The sequence below is a fragment of the Phocoena phocoena genome, chromosome 18 (genome assembly GCF_963924675.1).
Source record: "Phocoena phocoena chromosome 18, mPhoPho1.1, whole genome shotgun sequence".
NCBI classification, from domain to species: domain Eukaryota; kingdom Metazoa; phylum Chordata; class Mammalia; order Artiodactyla; family Phocoenidae; genus Phocoena; species Phocoena phocoena.
Genome location: NC_089236.1, coordinates 4941989 through 4967561, shown reverse-complemented (window position 1 = coordinate 4967561; position 25573 = coordinate 4941989). Strand labels below are relative to the sequence as shown.

General features: G+C 49.3%; 2 protein-coding genes across 2 annotated transcripts; one reads left to right on the top strand and one right to left on the bottom strand.

Moving 5' to 3' along the window:
* The first annotated feature begins 3988 nt into the window (after window positions 1-3988).
* MTIF3 (mitochondrial translational initiation factor 3) lies at window positions 3989-7391 on the top strand. Its single transcript, XM_065896246.1, has 3 exons — window positions 3989-4448; window positions 5712-5869; window positions 7173-7391. The coding sequence occupies exons 1-3, from the start codon at window positions 3989-3991 to the stop codon at window positions 7389-7391; spliced, it is 837 nt and encodes a 278-aa protein (XP_065752318.1).
* A 120-nt stretch (window positions 7392-7511) lies between these two features.
* On the bottom strand, window positions 7512-18879 carry GTF3A (general transcription factor IIIA). Its single transcript, XM_065896324.1, has 9 exons — window positions 18490-18879; window positions 16194-16294; window positions 13221-13317; window positions 12761-12849; window positions 11710-11783; window positions 10137-10217; window positions 9356-9585; window positions 8256-8315; window positions 7512-7643 (listed from the first exon to the last, which is right to left on the bottom strand). Exons 1-9 carry the CDS (start codon window positions 18877-18879, stop codon window positions 7512-7514), a joined length of 1254 nt encoding a protein of 417 aa, XP_065752396.1.
* Between the last annotated feature and the right edge of the window lie 6694 nt (window positions 18880-25573).

The window sequence follows — 25573 nt, the reverse complement described above, 5'->3', positions numbered from 1 at the left end:
GATGCTGGGGTCCTGGGAGTAGTTGCTGGTGGAGAGAAAGCCTGTTGGACCACATGCTGCAAATCAAGGAGCTAAGTGATGGGTGCTTAGACCTTTATTTTGCTGTTTTTTCTGTACATGCTTGAGAATTTTCCTAATAATAAGTTTCTCAATTACTTGAATTTATGTTGATGTTTCCGATTCAAATTTCATATCACAGGTTTTTCCCTAACTCTGTTATTTATATTTTTATCTATGAAAAGCTTACTTTGAAAAAACAGGTATATCTTCCTTTTTGCTGATCCAAAGCCAAAATTTAGCTAGTGGTGAAGCATAATTGCTGTGTAAGTCAAGAAAATGTAAAGCCTTTTAAAATTTGAATAATAGCAAAGAACCTTTAAAAAAGTAAAGGTAAAAATAATCATTTTTAATTATTACATTAATAATTATATATTATTATAATTACATAATTATAATATATACTTATATAGTATTGTCATATTTTATAATTTATAATTTTTATAATTCATAAAAATTAATTTATATAAATTATATCGTGTATAATTTTTATATAATTATATATAATATTAAAATATAACTAATAATTATATATTAATATATTATATTCAATTATTGTTATTATAATAATTTTTCTACTCTTTACCTTTTCCTCTTCTTGGAAAATGTTTTTAAAGCTTAAAAAAAAATCTACATTATCTTTCTGAAATAGTTTTTATTTTGTAAACAAATAGAATTTATCAGTATAAAAAATACTTCCTCTTTATAAAAAATTAGAGAGGGCTTCCCTGGTGGCGCAGCAGTTGAGAGTCCGCCTGCCGATGCGGGGGACAGGGGTTCGTGCCCCGATCCGGAAAGATCCCGCATGCCGCGGAGCGGCTGGGCCCGTGAGCCATGGCCGCTGAGCCTGCGCGTCCGGAGCCTGTGCTCCGCAACGGGAGGGGCCACAACAGTGAGAGGCCCGCGTACCGCAAAAAAAAAAAAAAAAAGAAAAATAATGGTAATTAGGAAGAATAGGGGAATGAAAATTACTGTGTCTTCAACCTTAAGGAAACCTCAGGGTTCTTCTTAAATTTCTTTTCATCTTTCTCCTGTGCCTAGTTTGTTCATTCGCCTCCTTGTTTTACAAAATCCTACCTACTGAATAGTATCCTCTGTGTAACGTGTTGGTAATTCATTACACGGGGCACACTAGCTTTCGTCTGTAACTGCTAGTTTCATCCTAACTCATACTGAACTTTGGGACTTGCTGCTGCTGCTCTTTTTCTGAGGATAATGGAAAAGTCGTCTCCAGTGTCTTCAGACTTTTCTGTTTGGTTTGCCGGCTTCCGCCATGTGGCAACAAGTATCTGAGTGTCTGTTATTGAACAGTAAGTATCTCAGCTATTTAAAACCCAGTTCAGCCCCACTGTGGAGCCTTTACAGCATCTGCAGCCCCAGTTAATGGCCGTCAGGTAACGCATTCATTGTGGATGAAACATCTGGCCGTAGATCTCACTGAGGTTGGTGGACATTTGAAATGCCAGCTGGGAATTTTTTTTTTTTTTTTTTGTAAAGCATGGATCATTTTATTCAAGGTTTATTCATAAATCTGACAATATCTTCTCACGATACTATAGAAGAGCACCAGAAGAAAACTGACACAGCGGTATGACTGAATACTCCTGGAAAAAAGGGCCCCAGCTTTTGAATAAAGGAAGAAAATATACGGAGGACAGTTCAGTATCTCTAGAATGAAAAGAGCACTCTTACGGCGCATCTGCGGTGGGGGGCGCTGCTGCACCTGACGACCTGGGGATTTGCCCCCAGACACCGCCTGCCTCCTGGCGGTTTCCTTGGGCTCACGCAGTCATTCAGCACGTACGGTCAGCCCTCCGTACCCACAGGTTCCACGTCCGTGGCTGCAACCAACCATGACTGAAAATACTCGAAAAAGAAAAAATTGCCAGAAAGTTCCAAAAAGCGACTGTGCCAGGCAACTATTTATATATCATTTCCATCGTATTAGGTATTATAAGTAATCTAGAGATGATTCAAAGTGTACAGGAAGATGTGCATAGGTTACGTGCGAACACTACAGCTTTTTATATAAGGGACTTGAGCATCCTCGGAGTTTGGCGTCCGTGCCAGGTGTCCTGGAACCAGTCCCGCGTGGATACCGAGGACGGCTGTAGGTACTGAGACAGGCTGTAGGCGCTAGCAGTGAACGAAGTAGACACGTGACGTTTTCTCATGAAGCTTACGTTCCAGTGAGGAAAGACTGTGAGTGTTCGTTCGTGTGTAGATCAGTGCATGTCAGCAGTGAACCTCTTTAAAAGGCAAGGTCGTGGGTTTGAAAGGATGGGATGTGCCGTTGACAGAGTGGACAGGGAAGGCGTCGCCGAGAAGTAAATGAACTGGCATCGTCTGAGGGAGAGGATCCCACCCGGGGCGGGGGCTGGGGGGAGGGCGCGCCCGGCGTTTACAGGAATGGCAGGGAGGCCCCGGCGGTTGGGACAGGGAGCGCAGGAAGCGGGGCGGGTGCTGTGGGCAGGGCTGGGTGGGGGCCTGGTCCCGGGGGCTCTGCAGCGAGGTGGGGGCCGCGGAGGGCTGTGGGCAGAGGAGCGCCGCGGCCTGACTTCCATGTTTTAAGGGGCAGGGGCAGCAGCGGGGAGGGCGGTCAGGAGGCTGGGACCTGATCCAGGTGAGAGATGAGGGCGTGTCAGGGGCAGGGCGATAGACAGCGAGGGAGAAGGTGGAGTGCTTGGATCCTGCTGATTTTTAGAGGGCGAACAGTGGGATCTGCTGAAAAAGAAGGGTCAAGGATCACTCAGCTGTTCTGGGCCTGAGCGCCAGGGGGTGTATGTGAGGACAGGACACGGGAGGACAGAGCGGAGAGCAGGGCAGGTGGAATTCAGCTGTGGGCGTGCTGATGAGGGTGCCCGCTGGGTATCTGCGTGGAGGGGCTGGGTGGGCAGTTAACTCTGCAAGGGTGGCGTTCTGGGGGGGGCCTGGGGGGTTGGAGCCATAGCCACAGACCTGCGGGGGACGGAGGTGAGAACGTGCGCCTCCCATCACTTTCCATAGTTTGCTGTTCATTCCCCCCACCCATGTCACTGGTCGACGATGGGCGTGGTTGGTGGTGACGGGTAGGAGGGGTGGGTTACCCAGCCCAGTGGGATCAGAGCTGGACCAGAGGGAGCTTCCAGTCTGAACAAACGCCCCAGGTGATGCTCTAGCAGGTGCCCCAGGGAGCCTTCTCTGAGAAGCACCGTCTAAGGCACCGCATCCTCTTCTCTCATTGATGAGCCGCACACACCTACCTCTGAGTTCTTGATTCTCTCGTGTTTCTCAGCAAACCCTAGATGAGATGAACGGGTCCTCTCATCACTCCCTCAGACGCTTCTCAGGTCTACCTGTCATGTGGATGGTAGGAGGGACACATTATGGTGGACAAGCAACTAAAAAATCAAAGTGCCCCTTCTAAGTGCAGCGTCCGTAGCCATGAAGTCAGACCACACGCGCCTGACGCTTTAGCTCACCTTCGGCAGCAATGCAGCACCTGCCTTGTGAGCGATGGATGTAGTTTATGAGGCCACTTTAATGTCAGGGCATTTCCTTTCTGAGAGTCCCAGTTCATTCTTCCAGGGGGTCAGCTGTCTTCCTGGACGGTCCCCTTTCCCATAACAGTGTTCTTACCTTTTGTAGACGGTCAGATGTATTGATAAGTTGTTCATCACGTTCATGAAGAGGTGTTTGTGAGTCCCCAGGGATTCAATATTCTGCATCGTCCTAAATAAAGCCTTAGGGTGATACCTGCTTTTGGAGCTGGCACTGTGAGATCCACGGGGAACGGAGTCAACTAAGATAACGTTTAAGTTTCCTGTGCATGGACCTGCAGTGTTCACAGGTGAGGTTCCCCCAGGCTCACACACGCCCTCCATGTTCCACAGCACCGACCCATGGGAATGAGTGATCGGACTTCAGTGAGCTTTTCTCCCTGCTTTTTAGGATGGCTGCTCTTTTGCTAAAGAGGTTAACATTACAAACTATAAAAACGGAAAATACTTGCATTAGAAGACGTTTGGGTAAATACGTCGTACAGAAGACGGCGCTGGCGGAACCATCCCACATTGCCTCTGCCCCAAGACCGTCCTGCCTCATTCACGCAGAAGCTTTTAGTACTGAAGACACCCAGGACAAGAGAGAAAAGAAAAAAAAGAATGAAACAGCTTTTCGTAACGTTGGAAGAAAAATTAACGAGCGCATCATTCAGGTGCTGGACGAGAAGGGCAACGACCTGGGGCCCATGCACCGAGCGAACGTGATCAGGCTCATGGCCAAGCAGGACCTGCGGCTGGTGCCGAGGGACCCCAGTGCCCAGCCCCCGCAGTACCAGCTCATGACGGGCACGCAGATCTACCAGGAGCGGCTCCGGCTCAGAGGGATGGAGAGGGCCGAGCCCAAGCCTGGTAGGTACCTTGCTGTCTGCCCCCGAGGTCCTCAGGACTGCAGATCCGCAGCTGAGGTCAGGCATTTGCCAGGGCCCCTGTGACAACAGGCCAGTGAGAAGCTGAGACGTCCTTTCACCACCGTTTCCAGTGTCTTTTTCGTCCACTTATTTCTATCCCTTTTTTTCTATTTTCCTTGCTACTCTTGTGTCTGTCATGTCTTCCTCTACACCTGTGTAAAATGAGGGGAAAACAAGGTGACCACCACCAAAATAATGGGAACCCCTTAACCCCCCCGACGGCTGCCTGGCCTTCCACTGCACACGGGCATGACGACGTGGACAGGTAGGGTGGGCTCCTGGTCCTGTCCTGGGCCGCTCACCTGTCGGGGTGCCCTCCTCCCCTGCTCCCATCATCTCTAAGCTGGGGGGTGGGGGTGGGGGTGCGGTTAATCACACGGAAGCACTCCCTAACTCTGAAGTGATTCCTGGAGCGTGCCCCACGCCCGTTTCGTCACAGTAAGGGTAGGAACGCTCACGTGATGTGCCAACTCACTTGTCATTTAAACCGTACAGAAGCCGTGAGTTGGATATTAAGTGAAGAGGTTTGCTTTTCGTGATTCCTAGTAAGTGCTGATCGTTACAGAAAGCACACTGGGACAGAGGTCAGAAGGCTGGCTCCAGGGCTGCACAGTAAGGCCACGTGTCAATTTTCTGACACCACATTTAACAACAGAGATGTTGACTGGAAAACAAAAACCACCCAGAGGCCAGCTAGGGTGATAAGGACATCAAACTATGTCACGTTTACAACAAAAAGGTGGACAGCCTGAGAAGCTTGGTTCAGAGATGGCTGAAGGGCTGACAGAGAACTCAGACCAGCTGGTAGGAGCTGTAAGGAAGCAAAGAGGTGTTAATAAAAGAACTCCTTTTTAGAAAAATTACTTTTATTTAAAGAAGAAAAAATATAAGAAAAGAAAGCCTAAAGAAAAAACATAATAAACACCTGTTACCCACCATCCAAAATAAGAATAAGGATTAACTGGTTCCTTTTAAAGGACCACTTCTTTGTTCATCAGACAATGGTAATGATAAACGGAAGCATTCCATGTTGAAATACTCTTACTTGGCAGGTAAAAAATTGGTATTTTACCTGTGTCTGTCTCCCGTGTTTGAATGTTTACTGGCATGTGAAACTACTGGACAGGAGGACGTGTAGGGCCCCTGTAGCAATGCGGACTTAGGACGAGACAGACTAGCGCCAAGTCTCACTCTTTCAAACCAGGACCCACCCTGACAAAGGAACTGACTTTTTCTTCAAATATTGGACAACATGATTTGGACACAAAGAGTAAACAGATTCAGCAGTGGATCGAGAAAAAGTACAAAGTTCAAATTACAATAAAGAAAGGGAAGACTACAGAAGAGCCAGAAAACAAAATGGTGAGTAAAAGCAGGTGTGACTGACTGCCTGTGTGTTTTTGTTTTCTTTCTGATCTTAAAAATAAAAGTGTAGAAAATCTGGGGAATGTAAAGGCAAAGAAAAGTAACTACTAATCCTACCCAGTGACGATAGTAGCTTTCCAATTTGTTTTTCAAAATGCAAAATGTACACGTTACTTTTTCCATTGTAGCATAAATACTTCGCCACATGAAAACACTCTAGTTCACAGGGCTTCCCTGGTGGCGCAGTGGTTAATAATCCGCCTGCCAATGCAGGGGACACGGGTTCGAGCCCTGGCCAGGAAGATCCCACATGCCACGGAGCAGTTAAGCCCGTGCGCCACAACTACTGAGCCTGTGCTCTAGAGCCCGCGAGCCACAACTACTGAAGCCCGCGCACCTAGAGCCCATGCTCCGCAACAAGAGAAGCCACCGCAATGAGAAGCCCGCGCACTGCAACAAAGAGTAGCCCCCGCTCGCCGCAACTAGAGAAAGCCCGCGCGCAGCAGCGAAGACCCAATGCAAAACTAAAAATAAATTTATAAAAGAAAAACTCCTTTATAACTTACAGGCTATATGCTATTCTGTTTTACAAATTGTAGAGGATCCAGTACTTAAGTAGGAAAGTTAGAAACTTTATGGGTTCATCTTCTAAAGTCTGTTTCCTTTTTATAAAGGCCTATAAGCAGCATTCTATATAAAGTCGAACTGTCTTCCAGAAAGTGGCTATCGGTTGACAGTCCCAGGATAAGTCTGTGGACCATCTACTTTGCTTTTGGAGTTAGACAACTTGCAGCATCTAAAAGGCAGCACTGGTTTTCAACCTTAGTTCCACGTTAGAATGACTCAGGCCTAGGGCCCGGCCCAGCTCAGCCCAGCTGATGCAGAATCTCTAGAACTGAGTTGTCTGTATTTTTCTAACCACCCCAATGACTCTGTGAATGAGTGCTGGGAACGGCACTGGGCTGACAACCTGGGGGGAAAGGAGGGGTTCTGCCAGTGCCCAAACCCACTGCTTTGCACTGTTTTCGAGAGGGTGGTCTGGGCCAAACATAGCCCCTCAGTGCCATGACGGGATTTAAAACTATCAAGCCTTTAGTGCATTAGCCTAGTTACGTGGAGTTTGTATAACTGCTTATCGTACAGGTTTCAGTCAGCTTAACCAGGTATGTACGATTCGATTCAGCAACTCCCTTAAATAGCAATTCAAGCATGCTGGTTTTTATGCGTATTAGAGCATTAACACGGGGAAGAATCAAAGATGTTGGTTTTAAATTAGTCTTTGGCTGTTTTCCTTTTCTAGGAGGAGATATGTAATCAAATACTCCAGACTATGCCTGGAATAGCTACCTTCTCATCCAGGCCACAGCCCATCAGAGGGGGAAAGGCTGTGATGTGTGTGCTTCGTCCCTTGAGCCAAAAGGAAGAGAATGCGTGCAGATCAGCTCTGGGGACCCAGAGGGGAGACGCTCTGAACAGAGGAAATGGAAACGACGGAGCATCCAATGCTCTGCACCAGTGATTTTAATAAAAACGTGCTTCTGAGAGAAAATAACTGAGCTGGCTGGTCTGCGGTCCTTCAAACAAAGCAGTCTGGCGTGTAGCTGGGGCCAGCGTCGCCACGGCGGAGGGCACCTTGCCTTTAGTACAGTTCAGAAGGCAGTTCAGTCTCCCCGTTTCTGGGCAAAGACACGCCCTGGTCCTGTGTCCTCTTAGGAGGGATGTACCCACTAAGCCGAGAGGCCAGACTCCGTTTTTCATGAGACGGTCTCACCTTTGGGAATAAGGAAGACAGATTACAGGCAAGCCTCTGTATCTGCGGGTTAACCAACAGCTGATCAAAAATATTTTTAAAAAAGAAAAATCCAGGAAGTTCCAAAAAGCAAAATTTGAATTTACCGTGTGCCAACAATTTATATAGCATTTTCATTGTATTAGGTATTGTAAGTAACATAGAGATGATTTAAGGTATATGGAAGATGTGCAGAGGTTATATGCAAATACAGCTGACCCTTGAACTTGGGGGGGTTAGGCACGTGGACACCTGCGCAGTCGAAAATCCTCATTTAACTTTACTTGGGCACCTGCGGATTTTGGTATCCTGGGGGTTCCTGGAACCAATTCCCCGTGGATACCAAGGGACGACTGTAACTCGAATTCAAAATCAAAACTACTGGAATCGTATACCTATCAGGTATACAACTATCGCAGTATATACAACAACAAAACTACTGTCATGAAGTAAGAAAGTGAAATCCACACAATTGCTCTGTATGGTAGTACAGCCTCACACGGTAATAAGTAGTTGAAAATACGCTAAATAGACTGCATCTAGTTTAAGCCAATTTATGTTTTAAAATTAACAGCTTGCTAAGTCTCAACTTACTTTGAGCTTCATTTTTTTCTTGTCGGGGTCATGCACAACGGCGTGCCTGCTGAGGCTCTGCTACAATGAAGGAAAAAGAAAAACAGTTTTATTTGTAAAACACTGCCACTTGGTATTTGGTGTCTGCTAATATGAAAACCCCATGAGTCATTTAAATAAACGGACAGCCTTCTTTCTGTTACATTCTGTTGAGGGATCTGACTTCTACCACTGGAGCAGAACTGTTCCTTAAACCTTGGACTAAAATCACTGCCTTTTACAAGGACCCAGGTTAGGAATGTATACATTTTCACCACGTGTGCCTGTGGCTTCCTAGTTCTTTCATAGTAAGGGGTTTGGGGGGCCAGTTCTGAAAACCCTTCCGAGCTGAAGGAGGCTCTTCTAACTGAATCTGTGTCATCAGCATCACCAAACACCAGTGGAAAATCTGACCCAAGTCCTGCTGTCCTCAGCACGAACACTGACCACCAGCAGTTCCGTGGTTTTCTGACGGTCTGGGCTGTGCTAAGCCAGCCTCACCCCCACTTCAGTCTCTACCATTGTTCACACGAGCGCCTGTGAGAGCACCAACCGGGCGCGGGTCCTTGGAGCCGCACGGGCCCCTCCACCTGGGGTCACGGTCTCCAAGTCTAGACCAGTGTCCCGAAGCTCTAAGGTCCCCCATGTCCTTGTCTCTTGCTCCCCTTCTCAATCCTCAGATGATGGCAGCCCAGAAGGACACCCCAAATATCAAGAGACTCATAAATAATAAGCATATGGTACCAGAGGCCACTGGGTCTCAAATTCCGTCACGTAAGAATCACCTTCTTTCTAACGAATGAAAGTTCGTTAGAAAATGACTGGGCCCATCCCCCGAACTTCTGATTCACTGGGTCTGGATGTGCATTTCTCGCAAGTTCCCTGGCGATGCTGAGGGCCAGACTTTGAGCACAGCACTGGCAGGGGCGAATCTGTCTGCTCGCAGAGTTTGGTGAAGAACCACTCCTGCTGGAGCAGGAGTGAAGGGCCCGAGTCCCCCCCAGCCTCCCCATCTGCCGCCTGGGGCCAGGCTCCCTGGAGCCCAGCAGCCCCCAAGGACGGTGCCCGGGCGGGGCGCTCACCTTCATGGCAAATGTCTTGCCGCAGCTGGCGTGCTCACACACGAACGGGCGCCACTCCTCGTGGAACGAGAGGATATGGCTCTGGAGGTTGAACACGGTGGTGTAGGTGCGGCCGCAGCCTTCCCTGGGGCACCGACACATGTCCCTCTCCGGGGCGTGAATTCTCATATGCTGCTTCAGGAAATCCTTGCGCTTAAACGTCTTCTGGCACACGTCACATGTTATGTCCTCTGCGGGAGCAGACTAGCAAACTGAGCCCACTTCCCAGCTGTTACCATACAGGAAAACTAATATGGAATGTATCAAGCGACATATTCGATGCCCAAAACCTTATGATGACACACAGATCAGAAATCTGGGAGGAAACTAACTCCAGTGTGCCTCAATCTTTCCAAGTCCCTACATGACATGAAGTCCCTGTTTCTGTCTGCAAGCAGCAGGGGTTCTCCACCCGGAGGTGCAGCAAGGGGCGGGGGTTAAATGGACCAGTTTTCTTCCGTGTCCCCCAACACACAGGGCACGCTTCCCAGATTGCCCTGCAGACATCAGCCAGTGCCTCCCCGGAGGCCTCACCTGCCCGAGCCTTTAAAATGTGCACAGACCTCGGCCCAGGACCACAGATCTCTCTGCTCACGTGTCAAACAGCTGAGGTACCCTGGACTTACCAGACATACTATAGAAACTCTGTATTTTCAAGTTCACATTTAACGTTTCACCCTTTAAAAGCACTCAGTCAGTTCCACAGGGGCAGATATTTATATGCCCCTCATGCCTGCCTTACCTTTATGGGCTTCTCTCACATGTTTCAGAAGCTCTGTCCATGTTTTTGCCACAAAAGAACATTCTTTTTGACACATATAGCCTATTTCAAAAAAAAAAACAGATTGGTGCATTGCCTTTTGTGAATACTCGGCATAAACACCAATCATAATTAGACCGAAAGGAAAATAATTATCAAAAAATCAAGCAAATTATCAAAAAAAATTAGACTGCAAGGTAGCTATGAAAACTAAGAAAAATTTATTTTACAGTAAAACCAAACAACTGCATGTCAAGGTCCTTCATATAGGCTCTCCCTTCAGCAGGGCTTCAAGAGGAGGCCCTCCCTCTCCTGTTCTCAGTGGGCTGGGTACACGGCCCACGAACCCCCAGCTGCTGTGATGCACTCCCCCAACCCCGCCTCCATGGCTCAAGGCCCCTTTCTCCTCCCCCTGCTTTACCTTTGCCTCTTTTTTTACTCAGCCCTTTGCCCTGGATAAACCACCAAGGATAACCTTGCCCACCCCCAGCTTCCTGTAGTGTCAATATCTTCTAAATTTAATGCTGCAAAAAAGAACTAGGAAGAAGCAGCTAAGGGAAAAAAGAAAAGATTCCAGAGAAGAACTCTGTGAACAAAAATGGACACTGTGCAAAGCACTTCAACTGGATTAGTCAATGTAACAGTCAGCCCGAGCTTCACCCAATTAAATACCAGATAGAAACTAAAAGCCTCAACTACTAGTCTCTTGTCTTTTAAAAAAAAAAAAAAGGGGGGGGGACTTTCCTGGTGACGCAGCGGTTAAGAATCCACCTGCCAATACAGGGGAGACAAGCTCGAGCCCTGGTCCAGGAAGATCCACAGGCCGTGGAGCAACTAAGCCTGTGCACCACAACTACTGAGCCTGTGCTCTAGAGCCCACGAGCCACAACTACTGAGCCCATGTGCCACAACTAACGAAGCCTGCGCGCCTAGGGCCTATGCTCCCCAACGAGAGAAGCCACCGCAAGGAGAAGCCCAAGCACCTCAACAAAGAGTAGCCCCCGCTCGCCGCAACTAGAGAAAACCCGCACACAGCAACGAAGACCCAACGCAGCCAAAAATAAATAAATTTTTTTTAAAGTCATATAAATTCTAAGGTTTGGGAAACTGGAATATGTATCAAAAATCCTTCATGGAAACAGAAGAGATTCAAGCTGTTGGCTTAATCAAGTCTTTCTGAAAAAAGTTACAACCTGATTACGCCAAAAACCTCAAACTATAATTCCAAGTCCTCTGAATGCCAACAAGGAAAGGAAAGAGAAGAGGTTAAAAGCAGCTGAAGCAGCAAAGCCACTGCTGGAGTTCCAACCCTTTCACAAGAAGCATAAGCAGGCACGGCTGTAAACAATAGACGTTAACTCTCAACACAACAACAGGGAGTGGAAGGGCAGACACGACACCCAGCACCTCTTTGGTCAAGAGCATAAAACCTGAGCAGGCAGATGGAGCCCCTGCCCAAGCAGTTTCGGCTTCTTGGGGTGACCACAGACTCGAGCAGTCAGAGAATTAACACGCTCTACTGCTGGTGTGCCCGTCAGCGGGCACCAGTACATACCCTCGTGGACCTTCCCGTGTCGCTTCAGACTGCTGGGGGAAGCAAAGTGTTTTCCACATCCCTCGTGGGTGCACCTGGGTCAACAACACACGAGCATTAGCTGATCTGTTTTCAGACAGAACTGTACTTAATAGTATGTCGTCCTCATCCTGCCAAAGTCTCCTCTTCCCACAACCAAACCAGTCATAAAAATGGGATTTCAAATTCAGACCTAGTTGTAGATGAAATGCAAGTTACTTCACCAGCCTTGGGCAGAACAAACTGAGAGAAAAAAGTCATTACTTTTTTTTTGCTTATGTGATCAAATTAAACAGTTTTCACCTTTATACCTCTGAAAATATACCGTTTTCATGGCAACAAAAAGATGGCTTGGGTAAACACCTAAGCCATCCTGAGTCATTTGCGTCTAGTTTTTCTAATGACGTTGCCATGGGATGGTGTGAAAAGAAAACAGCAGCAGATTCCTGGCCTCTGGGCGCCCTTTCTGCGCTCAGGCCACCAGCGGCACAGGAAGAGGCGGCAGAGCTGCAAGCAGGGACGGGCACTGTCAACGGCAACAAGTCCCAGGCAGGGGACCGCCCAGCCGCGCACAGCGCCAGCCAGGGCTCGCAGGACGGCCATCAGCAGGTGCCCTTTGCAGGTGTCTTCCACCGCGTCCAGTCACCTCTTCCTGTTCCTCCTGAAACCCTCTCCGATGCAGGCTAAGCCCAGATACCTTTGTTCTACAGGAAAGGAATACTTAGCATCTGCATAAGGACATTTCGCGCCACTGAGCAGGCTCTATTTGAATAGTTAGGACATAAGCCTCACCTTCAAGCTTAACCGCAATTGTACTAATTTCACAAATTATTCTGAAACACATTAAATCTTTCTGTTAGAGAAACAAAAGCACAAACTTGTGAAATGCCCAATACATAACTGGGCATACACTCGCAACTTAACGGGGAAATGCTGATTAAGGAACTGCCTCTGAGCATTGGTATGCAATCTGTGTGTTGTCATCTTATCCCCACCTGAACCTGAAGCGGCTTCGCCCACGGAAGGTACCTACTTGAACGGCGGCTCGTTGGTGTGCTGGCACTGGTGGATTTTCAGCTGCTGATGCTTCTTGAAGGTCTTCTTACAACCTTCGAAACTGCACTGTTTAAGTAAAGGTTTGGTAGTCTCAAAAAAAAATCAAGAACAGTTCACAACAGAATCCTCTCAGGATAAAAATACCGCAGAAATTACGTACTTGCTACTTTCACCCGTTTAGTTACTATAAAATTCAAGAAGCTTTGAAGAGTAACACATATGAAACAGCAAAAACGATTCATTTGGGGTAGTCTACCAATAATATACTTTAATTAGCAAAAAAGTCTGCCTTCAAAACAAACCATTATTATGATAGCTAGTGTCCAACTAAATTCAGATATTTGACCAACAAAATTTGGTTGATGAAAATTTTAGACACACAGGCAATAAACATAAAAAAAGTCAGAATTTAAGCATACAAAATCATTCATACTTACTACATATTGTTTTTGCTGGTTTTCATGTTTGCGTTCAAAATGTTTCTTCAAGTTTGCTTTTGTGCTGAATTTCTGATCACAGCCACTAGCTGTACAACTGTTAGGAAATTGTGTAAAAACCAAAATATTAACAAACCAAGGGAAGAGAAATTTTAAGATGTGTACATCCTCCCACTTTATGAAAGCTAATTATTCCAAAGTATAATAAAAAATAGTCTGTAACAAATTCCGAAGTGTTAAGCCGTACCACACAACGCCTCTCAATTTGACGTGATTTTATGTAACGAGATGCATTTTCTTGTTAGGCTTCTGAAATTAAGCACAGTATAGCAGACGTTACACAGTGGACAGAGGGAAGATGAGAAACACTAGTTCCAAAAGCCTAAACCCTGCTTAGACTTAAATCATGCTTAAACTGTTCTCAGTTTAGAATCTGGTAACTTTAATTTTGCTTGAAATGTCTCTACAAACTACATTTCCAAAAAGACCTCAAACAAACAAAAAAACTGGTTTCAGCTTATCATTAGAGGTAAAAAACAGATATTTACAGAACCATAAACCATTAGGCCCTGTGACATATCACCAAGCCGGTGTAGTTCCCCTTAATGAGTGTTTCTATATCTTGACCTTGAATTATCTAAATTCTTCGTGGTTTTTAATATGTGCTCTTTTTGTGATGAGTTTTCATAAGCCGGACGGATGAGGCAGGACTTCCTTTGCAAGCCCTCATCTTACCCATCATTCACCGATAAACCCCGAATAACACTCCTATCAGGCACCACGCTATCCACAGGGACAGGCAGAAAAAGGTGCAGAGTGACAGGGGGAGAAATGCCCAGAGGCCCACTGGAAGGACACAAGAGGGGTGCTGTGGCAGAGACCACCCACCCCGAGTTCCAACACGTGCTATTTCTGACCTCAGGAACAAAACGCTCACTTTCAGCTGGGTTCACAGCCAACAGAAACAGAGCTTCTTCCAGCCTCCCTTGTGGTCCCACCACTAAGTGCTGGCCCATCCTGCTCAGCTCCCACAGGTGTCTAAAGAGGGGGCACACCTCTTTTGCCCCCCCCTCCATCCCAGTGGCAGGAATGCTTATGTGACAGGCGGAGCTCCAACAGCCATCTTGGACCATGAGGACTGCAGAGGAAGTTAGGAGGAGCCCCTATCCACCTCGGCCTTTCTGCATCTTACTTATGCAAGAGAAACAGAGACTATCCTGTTTAAGCCTCTATTGGGCTGAGTTTTCCGTCACTCTTGACTTCAATCCTGACACAGACATCTAACCCAACACCACTGTGGGGAAGAAAAGGGCCAGGAAAGTCCTGCCAGGAACCAAACAGCAGAGACAGGGGGCGTGAGACACCCTGGCAAAGCTGGGGGTGGGAGTGCTGCTGCCCAGTTAAGAAGAGCTGGACCACCACTTCCTGTCAGAGTCCAGCAAACGGGGCAAGACCACAGAAGTGCCCAGGCACAAAGGTCATTACATAAGCAGTGCTCAAAACCACTGCCCAGTTTTAGGAAGGAAGCAATCTGGAGGGTGATGTGAGAGAGGGCCGGGGAAACAGCCTTCAAGTGAGGCGTGCAGGCCAGCGCCTGAACCGAGACACGGGCAGCTGGGGGAGGGGAGAGGCCCTGAGGGGTAAGGACAGCCCTTGCAGACCTCCTGCTGTGGAGGACGGGAGGGAAGAACCAGGAGTCCTGCGGGTCAGCAAGCAGGCAGTGATGCCGCCTGACAAGAACGTGACCAAGGACAAAGCTTGTGGACTGTCAGGGACCTGGGCCCCATGGAACCAGGGAGACAGCCAAATAACGCCGCGCAGCAAGCAGCTGGACTCGGGGATCTGGCGCTAAAGAGAGGGATGTGGGCTGGAGAGCGAGCCGGAAGAGACACTGCAGTCGTCCTGCTCCAGCAGGAGTAGCCCTCGCCGTTCTCTCCAACCCGCGCATCCACACCCAGCCCCATTTTTATTTAAGACTTAGTGTTTTAAATATAAATAGTATATGGCCACTTAGCTCAGAAACCAAAGGCATGGAGAGGGACACAGCTGCATGGTTCCTTCCACCCCTGCCCCTACCCACCCAGGACTCCCACCACTCCCAAGACAGGCAACAACATTCTTTAGTTTTGCTATGTAGCCTTTAGCATTTCTTTATACAAACAGAAGCAAATATAAATAGAGGACTTGTTGTCTACCTCCCCTGCTCCTTTTTACACACAAACAGGTAGCCCGAAATACACCCTCTTCGGAACCTTGGTTTTTCAACTAATAAGCCCCAGAGAGTTTCTTAGTTTCACAGGGAACACCTGCATTCCTCTTTCCCCTCTGTATAGTATTCCACGGGTGTGGATATACTTTACCTGGTCCTTCCTGATGAGCAAGAGGGCTGCTCCCATCTGTGACTTAACAAGCCCTCCAGGTGATTCTGATGGACCCCAAATTTGAGATCCACTGCTTTAAAGTAGCTGATTTAAAAGAAAAGCAGTAATATCTACCTTTTCAGAGATAATGAGCAACTCCATCAGAGAAGAATGAAATTAACACTGGCATGGCAAAGGAGTGGGGGCTTAATTGAAAGAAACAGAAGATAAACTGTTAAAGCTCTACTTCCTCGTTCATATGTCTCTTATCCCAGCAGCTGACTGGTTCGTAAAGACCCTGATGATACAGAGCCCAGAATCTGCCAGGGAGCCATGTTCCATCTGGTCTGAACTTTATGACGTTGATTTCCCATTTAGGACACCCTTTAAAGGGAGACGAGAGGATGCAAACTCAAGACAACTTCCGATGAACGCGTCCCTGAAGTTATCATACGCGATGACCCATAAAGCCCCAACGCTCTTTGCACATTCCAAACCCTGTCTCAGGAGATGCAGGCGAAAGCAGCTCCGCTTTCTTCACCTCGAAGGTCATCAGCCAATTCTGTGCCAAACGCCACCCACTTCAGAGGCCTGAAGACAGTTCTCTACTTACACAAAGGGCTTTTCTCCAGTGTGAACCAGGGCGTGGCGGCTGAGGTGCCAGTCCCTGACGAAGGTCTTGCTGCACCCGTCATGGTCACAAACAAACGGTCTCTAGCAGGAAGGCGACAAAAAGCACGTCAATCCTGCCTGCATCAGTGGCTCTGGTGTTACTTCAAGCCCTAAACTATCTGATGGGAAAAGCCGTGGACTCTGTCTGTAGAGGTGGTTTCCACCCAGTAAGTGCTGAGCACCTGCTACAGGAGGCCAGGCAAGGATCTCCCGCCTGGGGTTACACGACAACCGAAATGCCGCAGCTGCTCACGAAGTCGCTGCTGCAGGTTCTGTTCTAGGAACACTATGTGAAACCAGCGGGCAGCCTTCACAGTAACCGTACAGTACTGTGAACCTGCTCCCGACCTACACCCGGCTTCAGTAGTGGCCCCGTAAAGATTTCCTGCCGGCTCTCAGCACGGCCTGCGCGCACTGATCCTCTCCTCCCGCACAGCATCTCCGCATCCACTCAGAGCCCAGGGCGGGCGGTCTCATCTGGACAAGCCCACTGTCTGCTCAGAGAACGCCCGGCACAGCTACAGAAGACTGTGTCACATCCGAGAAAGCTCACAGGTGCCCGGACACACACAGCTCACGGCCCGAAGTGCAACCACCACGTGGGACCCGGCAGTTGGGAGGAAGGGCCTCCACTCTGAACCCGTAGGAAAAGCCAAAACATGTCCCCCGTATAACCAGTTCTGTGCACTTAACTATGGAAAACATGCCCCAGAACAGTCCAGGAAGGAGGTACCAAGGCCTCAAAGGACTATACTGGTAGCAAAGCAGGTGGACAGGAAGACAAGAGCTGCGTTACCAGGGCAGGTGCACAGAACTCTGCACAGCCCGTCATGCAGGACGTTCAAAAAATGTCTGTCAAATTAATGTGAGATTTGGGATGACATGACTCCAAGTTTTCTAGCCTGTGTGAAGGAAGCTGGGAGTGCCAATATCCTAAATACAGCCCACGAGTCTGAAAGGAAACGTAAAGTCTAATCTGGACATCCTGGTAACAGGGCCCAGAATTTAGGGGGGTTGAACGGGTGAGAGGAAAGAGAGGAAGGCGAAGCATAAAGCACGTCATGAAGGAAGCCAGTCACAGGGTAAGAAGAAGCCAAGAGAGTGGGGCAGGTGGAGAACCTCGAGGGCGGGAGAGGAGCCAGGGGAAAGGGTCAGTGAGCGGGACAAGGTCCCGGGGAGGGAACGGTCAGCCTTCAAATGCTGCAGGGGTGAGGGGGACGGGCAGCGTGAGGACACACGGAGGGATGACCTGTAAGTCAGGAAAGTGCTAGGAGCGGAGGCAGGAGCTGCAGCACCCTGGTTAAGGGCCTTCAGCTGAGGCCCTGAGAAGCCAGACTGCCAAATCCTGGGAAACTCGGCCAATTCCTAGGCCTCCATGAGCCGCCCTTTGCTCACCTGTCACCTTCCAAAGGCTTCCTACTGCTCTCAAAACAAAACGCAGGCTCTAAACCCACTGGTACCCTGGCCTACAAATGACCCTCCAGGCGTGCCCCTCAGGCTCCCCTTGAATGGTTCCCCGACCCAATCACGTTGGCCGGCGTCCACCCTCAGGACCACACGCTCCTCTGGCAGTTCTCTCTGCCCGGGCTGTTTCTCCCCCAAATGTCTGCAGGGCTGGGACCTTTTCTTCTCATTCAGGTCAAGAGAGAGGCCTCTCCCGACCACCCTCCTGCAGCCCTCTCTTCACTGCGTCGCATTCCTACTTATTCCGCTGTCCTCCCGCTTAAAGCATAAGGTCCCTGACGGCAGAAGCCTTGCCTGTCGTAACTGCTGCTCTCCGGGCCAGGACGGTACTGAACTATGAATGAACGAACACATGCAGCTTGCAAACCTCCCGTACTCTAAAGTCCTCCTCCATTCCGGTCCCAGGAGGCGGGGCCTTTTAAGGCAGGTTGGGGGTGGGCGTGGGAGGGAGTATTCCAACCTTGCAAATATTTACACGTTATGGGGACGTGGTGACTGGCCACCACTCAAGGTCAAAGAAGGGGAAAGTGTTGCTTAGTGAGCCCTGAGCCCACGGCAAGGATATCTCGGTCCTAGAACTCCCTGTCTACCTCCCCAGGCCTTCCCTGCCCTAAGGCATGGCTGGTTCGCTTGTGTGTCCCGAGGGCCAAAGCTGAACGCGTCTGCGCACCCACGCGCGGGACCTTCGGGCAGCGCTCACCTGGCGTGCACCGCACCACTAGTCCCCGGCCTGGACGCCACGCCCCCCGCGGCCACGCCTTCGGCCTCGTTACCTCCCCCGTGTGCTTGCACAGGTGCGCGTCTAGTTTCCAGGCCTTGTTGTAATTGGCGCTGCAGTCTGGGAAGGAGCAGATGAACCTCTGACGGGGCGCCGGGGGCGGCGGGGCTAGGCTCTCGCCGGCCGCGACGAACGCGTCGGCGATAGTCAGGGACGACACCGCCTCCGCGACAGAGGCCGGCGGCTCCAGGGTGCCCAGGGTCAGGCACTCGGCCACGTGGTGAGCCACGTGCCACGAACCGAGGCCGGCCGACCGACCGCTCCGTGAGATCCTACGCGCGGTCCGACTGCACTTCCGGTAGCGCGGCCCCGGCGGGGCGGGGCTGGAGCGCCGGCGTAGTCGCGCATGCTCCGAAAAGCCCCTCGCCGGCCCGCTTTTGCGCATGCTCTGAGAAGCTCCTCGCCGGCCCCCGCCCCTCCCGCCCTGGGGCAGGAGCGGAAACGAGGAAACAGTGGCCAGGCCCTCATCCTCTCCAGCCCCCAGCAAAAGGTGCCCGCGAGTCGCAGGCCCTGTGATGGACCCCGAGGCGACTGTTAAATGTGTTCCCATCCGCCACCACCCTTTTCGAAGTACTACCCTTGCATGATCTAAACTATCCAGTTCTTACTACAAGCTGGGTTTGTCTTCTTTATGGATTCATTTCCTGCAAGCTCTCTACATGCTCCCTCTGCAAGCCCCCTGGCAGTGCATCCTAAACTTGCTTAAAATCACGTGGAGACCTTTTAAAACTTCCAAGCCCAGAGCATATACCGGACCAATTAAATCACAGTTTCTGTCACTGGGAAACGGGAATCCGTAGTCTGGAAATTCCCCAGGTGATTCCAACGTTCAGACGAGTTTGGGGACCACTGCCCTGAGGCCTTGCTGCTCAGAGTGTGGTCTTCGGGTCAGCAGCATCGTTCGTTTGAAATCGGAACCTCGGACCTGCTTGAATCGGAGAGGTCTCCAGGTGATGTGACGCACCTTGGAATTTGAGAAGCACTGTTCAGAGGCTTGAATGGTATGGGTATCTTTATGGGGACCACATGTTTAAAGGACATCCTTGGACGAGGATAACAATGACAGGATGGCCTGATGTTCCCCCAGGTGTGTACTTTTCACAGACTGCATCACTTTGAATCATTTGGCAAGCCCTTGTCTGATGGTGATGAGCAGTCCCTGCGAAGAAAGTGCAGTTTTGAAAACAAACCAGGACTCTCCCACGAGGATAATGGCCTGTCTTGTCGGGTCCTGAGGACTGGGAGAGGGAGTCTGGGACACGCATCCACATGCTGCTTTTCTCCTTTGCTGGTCCGACCCCTCTTCAGGGGACAAGTCCGCAGACATCCCTCCTACAACTCTGCACATCTTAAATGGTTTCCCTGGTGCCGGTGCCGGCTACCTCCTCCGCATTCCGCTGCCCCCTGGCCGTGGCGGGGTTGCGTGGTAAACCTCTTCCTCTTCCGCCCTGCTCTTGGCCTCCTGACACACACCGTGCCCCGTGCCTCTGCTCCTGCCTTCCCAACTTCTCCCATCTCCTTAACCAACTGTTCTTCACACCTTCTTCTCGGTACCCACGTCTTCGTGCTCAGCCCTCTGATGTGAGGTGTTGTAGCGGGGAGCACCGACTTTGAGGTCTAAGTCTACATTTACTCCCTGTAGGGCTTTGGATAAGGTTCTTTGAATCTCTTTTCTTACCTTTAAACTGGACCATTGGAGTCATTCTTGGAGTGAATGTGACTGTATTAACCGATAGTTCCATTTATTACGTGCCACCCCCTGAGCCAAGCACATTTACCAGCAACTCTTGGCTCTCCCAGCAACTCTGCATGTAAAGAAGCTGATACAATCCAGGCCGTGCCTTTTCTTTTTCTTTCTTTCCTATGAACTGATCCATCGTCCACCTCTATCCTCTCTGCAGTTTACTCTTCAATGTGTTTTCAACATCCCACGTTTCTAAATGAGTGGATTTTTTTTTTTTTTTTTTTTTGCTAAAGTAAAAAACATCAAGCAGTCACCTCCAACTCAACATTATTTGCAAGTGAAACAATCTTACCATCTCCACCTGGTAACACTCCCTCCCTCCCGCTTGCTCCCTGCCTTTCTTGCCATTGGCAGTGTGACCCTGTCTGCCACCCACGAAAATGTAGAACAGTGGTTCTCACCCTGGCAGCACACTGGAGTCACCAGGAGCTTCTGAAAAGGATGTCTCTTGGGCCCCACCCGCACCAGTGCAAGCAGCCCCTGTCCCTCCTCCTTCCATCTGCCCATCCCTGGCCTGGCCGACTTGTGCACCTGCCTGTCCGTTCCCTCCCACCTGCTGCCCAGCTTTGCTTTGCTCTGAGCCTGGACACCTGAAACAGCCTCTCAACCGCTTTCCTACCTTAACACTCTCCTACCTCTAATCTCTCCGTAAAACACTTGAGACTTTCTAGGTTTAAGTTTGCAAGACTGGCATTTGCAAAGCATTTTTGTTCCTCTCAGCTATTATTCCTACAAGTCAGGTAAAAGCACTCAGGTGGGAAATGGGGTCCCCGGGCTCAGGCCCCCTCCAGGCCCCGAATGGGCTTGGTAGTTTGGCAACCCAACTCTGAATCCTGGCTCTACCATTTACTATTTGGCCTCGAGAGAGAGTTATTTAATTCCTCTGAAGTGTGTGTTATCTGTACAATGGGGATAATGATATCTATGCCACAGTGTTGCTGGGAGATTTATATGAGACAGTTAATTCATATGAGGTGCTTAGCTCAGGGCTCAACGTAATAAGTAATCAAAAATTAGTAGCCTTTATTTTTCTCCCCACTTGCTTCTGGCTTATGCCTTCTATTCACCCTTGAGTTGCGGTTGGCAGGCTGCTCTGACAGCTTCCAGTGAACACGGCTTACTGGTATTCACATCCTTGTGTGATTACCCACCCCCTTGGGGTAGACTGGACCCTGTGAATTGTTTCTAACTAATAGCATAAAGCAAAGGTGATGGGATGTGATTAGGTTACAAAACACTGGGACTTTCATCTTCCTAACAGACCTTCATTCCCTTCTGGGCTTGTGCACTGTGACAAAACAGCAACCACACTGGAGAAACCCACAGGGCAAAGAACTGAGGGTGGCCAACAGCCAACTAGGAACTGAGGCCCTTGGTCCAGCAGCCCTGGAGGAACTGAATCCTACCAACGACCATGTGAGCTTAGAAGCAGATCCTGCCCCAGCCAAACCTTGGGATGAGACCTTAACCCTGGCTGACTCCTTCATTGCAGCCTGGGAGAGACCCTGAAGCAGAGAACCTGGGTAAGCCAGGCCCAGATTCCTGACCTGCAGAAACTGTGAGATAATAAGTGTGTGTGTGTTTACGCCACTAAATTGGGGGGTGATTTGTCATGCAGCGTTACTAACGCACAGTTACATCACACAAAATAACTCTAGACCTGGTAGTCCTGCGCTCACACTAAGGAGAGGGCATCTGAACAAAGAGGTTTCTGACCGGAAGGAGACCCTGACCCAGCATCCAACCATCACACAAGTTTCTTCCTATCCAAAAATCACACAGTGTGACCAGAACGCATGTAGTTATGGCGATAAATGGACAAAATAGCTTGAATGTGGACTGCCCTTCAATATGTGGTCCCTTTAACCCCGATTTTATTCTTATCTCCTAATGTTTACTTCTCCCGGTTTGGTCCAGCACAGACAAGGTGGTCAGCTAGGGCCACTGTCCTAGCAGATCAAGCAAAGCACCAGGACATCATCCCTGAAACCCACCTTTAACTTGAAGCTCTGTTCCTTCTTTTATAGGCATGCCATAGAAAGACTTTTGGATTCAGCCCCAATTGCCACTAACTACTTGAGTGTGACTTTGGGCAACTCTCCGCAACCTGCTTTGCCTGGTCTGTGAAATAGAGGAGACCCTGCCCTGCCTTCCTCTCACAGTTGCTACGGGCATCATATGGGAACTTGGCGAGTTAACTGACCTCTCTGAACCTCAGTTCTCCATCAGCCAACTGTGGACAACAGTACCTACTTCACAGATTGTGAAGATTAACAAGAAAATACACGTAAAACACCGTTGCCAACCGTGAAGTGCTAGCCATCTGTAAACTGTCACTGACGCTAGGTTCTCAAATATTGGCTCAAACAAAAAGTGAATGAGCCAAGGTCATCCCAAGGATGACCAAGGTAGGATTGAGCAAGAGAGATTCCACCCCTCGGCCACATCCTCAATATAGCCCGTCTCCCCCGTCCCTCAGGGAGCCTCCGGGGTCACTGATCATCTAACCAGTCAGGAGAGGTCCCCCAGGCATCACCTGTACCTTTGTCCTTGCTCCTCTGTCAGCAGAGTCCTCGCCCTCTTGCAGCATCTGTTCTTGGACCACCTCCCACCCCGCCACGACCTCCCCGGGAACCCTCAGTGGGCAGTGGGAGACGCGGGACACCTCCCTTCTTGGCTGTCCGCTCACCACGCACTTCCAGCCTGGCTTCTCCAATCAGCCCTCCTCTCGCTTCAGTCTGATCGTTGAATTTTCCTGCAGCTGTAACTGCCCCACCAGAGTACCGCCACGGGCCTGTGCCTAATCACTCCCACCCACTTCAAACCCATCTGAGCCGGGAGCAGCCAGATTCCATCTAGTTAGTGAGACCTAATTGCTCTCTGATTACCCACAGGGTCAGGTGCTTGAATGCTCACAGTTTCCATCCACAGCCCGTGCAAGATTTTTGCGTTTGACAATCTCCTCCATCAGCTTTTTTCACCGAGCGCCCAGAGACGCCCCCGGCAGAGCTGAGCGGGAGTCCTCGCCCCGTTTATGGATGGCTGCTTGGTTTACCTTAGGGGTGGAATCCATCCATCTCCCTTTACTGCTTCATCTCGGTCCAGTCCACCATCATCTCACCTGATCTCCAGGTGCATCCTGCAGCCAGGCTCCCCCTCTCCAGTCCTTTCTCCACACGACTGCTAAGGGATCCTTTCCAAAAGCCAGGGATTTCAGTGGTGTCCTAGAGCCTTTAGGATAAAGCCCTGACTCCTTACTGTACCCCGCACGACCTCAATTCGCACCCCTCCCACTTGGTCCAAGCCCCCCCCCCACCCACTCGGTCCAACCCCAATGAGCTTCCTTCATTACTCACACCTGCCCATCACCCACTTCCCCGCATACTCTCCTCTCAGTTTTGTATCACTCTCTCTTCTCATAGAGCCTATAGATTTCCCAACACTGCTATGAAGAAATAGGAACCATCTCTTTTCAGATAGAGGGTTGTGTGGAGAGAGGATGGGAAGGACAGGGGTCTCCTGGCTCCTTGGGGTGTCTGGGACCGTGTTTCAGAACCTGCAGAATGTATCCTGGAAAACCACGGCTCTAATGTCTGTGATGATACAAACTTGCCCCAGAACCTTAAAAGGACCTCTATTAATATTCACTTACCTGTGGAGAAGAGAAATTATCTGGTCTCAAGTATTAGTCTTCTAGAAATAGGACTTTGAGTGCATGTTGAAACAGCTGCTGCCTCTCCTGTGTAGGTCCCTGCCCCTATATAAAAAGAGGAAATGCCGTCATCTAGTTGCAGCTGCGGAGGAATGAAATGGTTCTGTTCCATTTTTCTCTTTTCCAGGCCTTTTGTCATTCTTTTACCCAGTGGATATGGGGATATATGTATAGCTGATTCACTTTGTTATAAAGCAGAAACTAACAAACCACTGTAAAGCAATTATACTCCAATAAAGATGTTTTTAAAAATCTGGTTTATATGGATATTTCCTCTACCAAATGTAGAAAAAAATATATACTCCACTGCACACCAAAAGCTCTTCCTTTGTCACCCTTAGAGCCCATCATTACAACTGGGGGGAGGGGGCGTCATGCCCAGGGTCCTCTCCTCAGAAAATACCCACACACATCTCAGCAGACAGATACTGCATACAATTTAATGGAGGGTGGACTCGGCTTAAGAATTCCTGCTCCAGAGGGTGAGTAGAAAAAGATTTTTCAAAAGTAACACTTGGGGCAGCTGAGACTAATGGAGCTGGCATGCTGGTTGGAATTTTCGATCTTTTGGTTGCTTTCTGTGGTACGATTTCAAGCCTGAGGTTTGTGACTGTTCCCGGTGGGGCTTGTCTCCAGAGCAGTGGCTCTTCCAGAATCCCAAAGGGTGGGCGTCCGGGGAGAGGCAGTACTGTCTTCCAGAAGGGAGTGTGCTCTTCCCTGGGACGGTTTGTGACAACGCATTCTGTCCACAAGCAAGTGGCTGACGTCCTTGCCTCCCCCCAGAGTCATGACACTGGTGATGCGCTCAGTGATGGCACCAAGCGACAAGGTGGGCAGACCTGCGTGTAACGGCTCAAGGTTGCTTCTTGCAGCTGTTAACTGGGGCTCTCTGTGTGAGATGCTGGGCCAGCCCCACGGGGTGCTCAGGGACTGCACACCGGAGACGACACCTCAAAGTCACCTGGGCCAGTGCCAGGTGAGCGGTTAAAAGTGTTACAGTGAGATCGCCCCTTGTCTGCAGCAAGGTTGGTGGAGAAAGATTGTATGTGGTTTTTTTTAAAGACTTTTTTTGACGAATTCGTTACAGTATAGCTTCTGCTTTGTTTTGGTTTTTTGGCCACAAGGCACGTGTGATCTTAGTTCCCCGACCAGGGATCGAACCTGCACCCCTTGTGTTGGAAGGCAAAGTCTTAACCACTGGACCACCAGGGAAGTCCCGATTTTATGTGTTTTAATCATGACATCACACATAAACTCCTCATTAAGCTTCTATTGAGCAATACATGAAAGTATGTAAATCTGGGAGAAAATGAAAAGGACTGGTTTCTCTTTCAAAGTTACTTTGAGCATTAAAAGTTTTTTTGTTGCTGGCCGTATTTGCAAAAAAGTGCTGTTTGAGTGTTATAATTGTATTAAAATGTGTACTAAAATTGTACTGAAATGTATTAAGCACTGTTGTTTCTATTTCATCGCACGGGGTGCGGCAGACCGTATATAACGAGCAGGCTTCTCCCGAGCGGCAGCTATCCAGCATCAAGCCCCCTGCGGAAGGAGGAGCTGTCTGCGCCCCGTGATTCCAGGGGTTCAGGAAGAACTTGGCCCCGAATGGTGCTTTGCTTCATG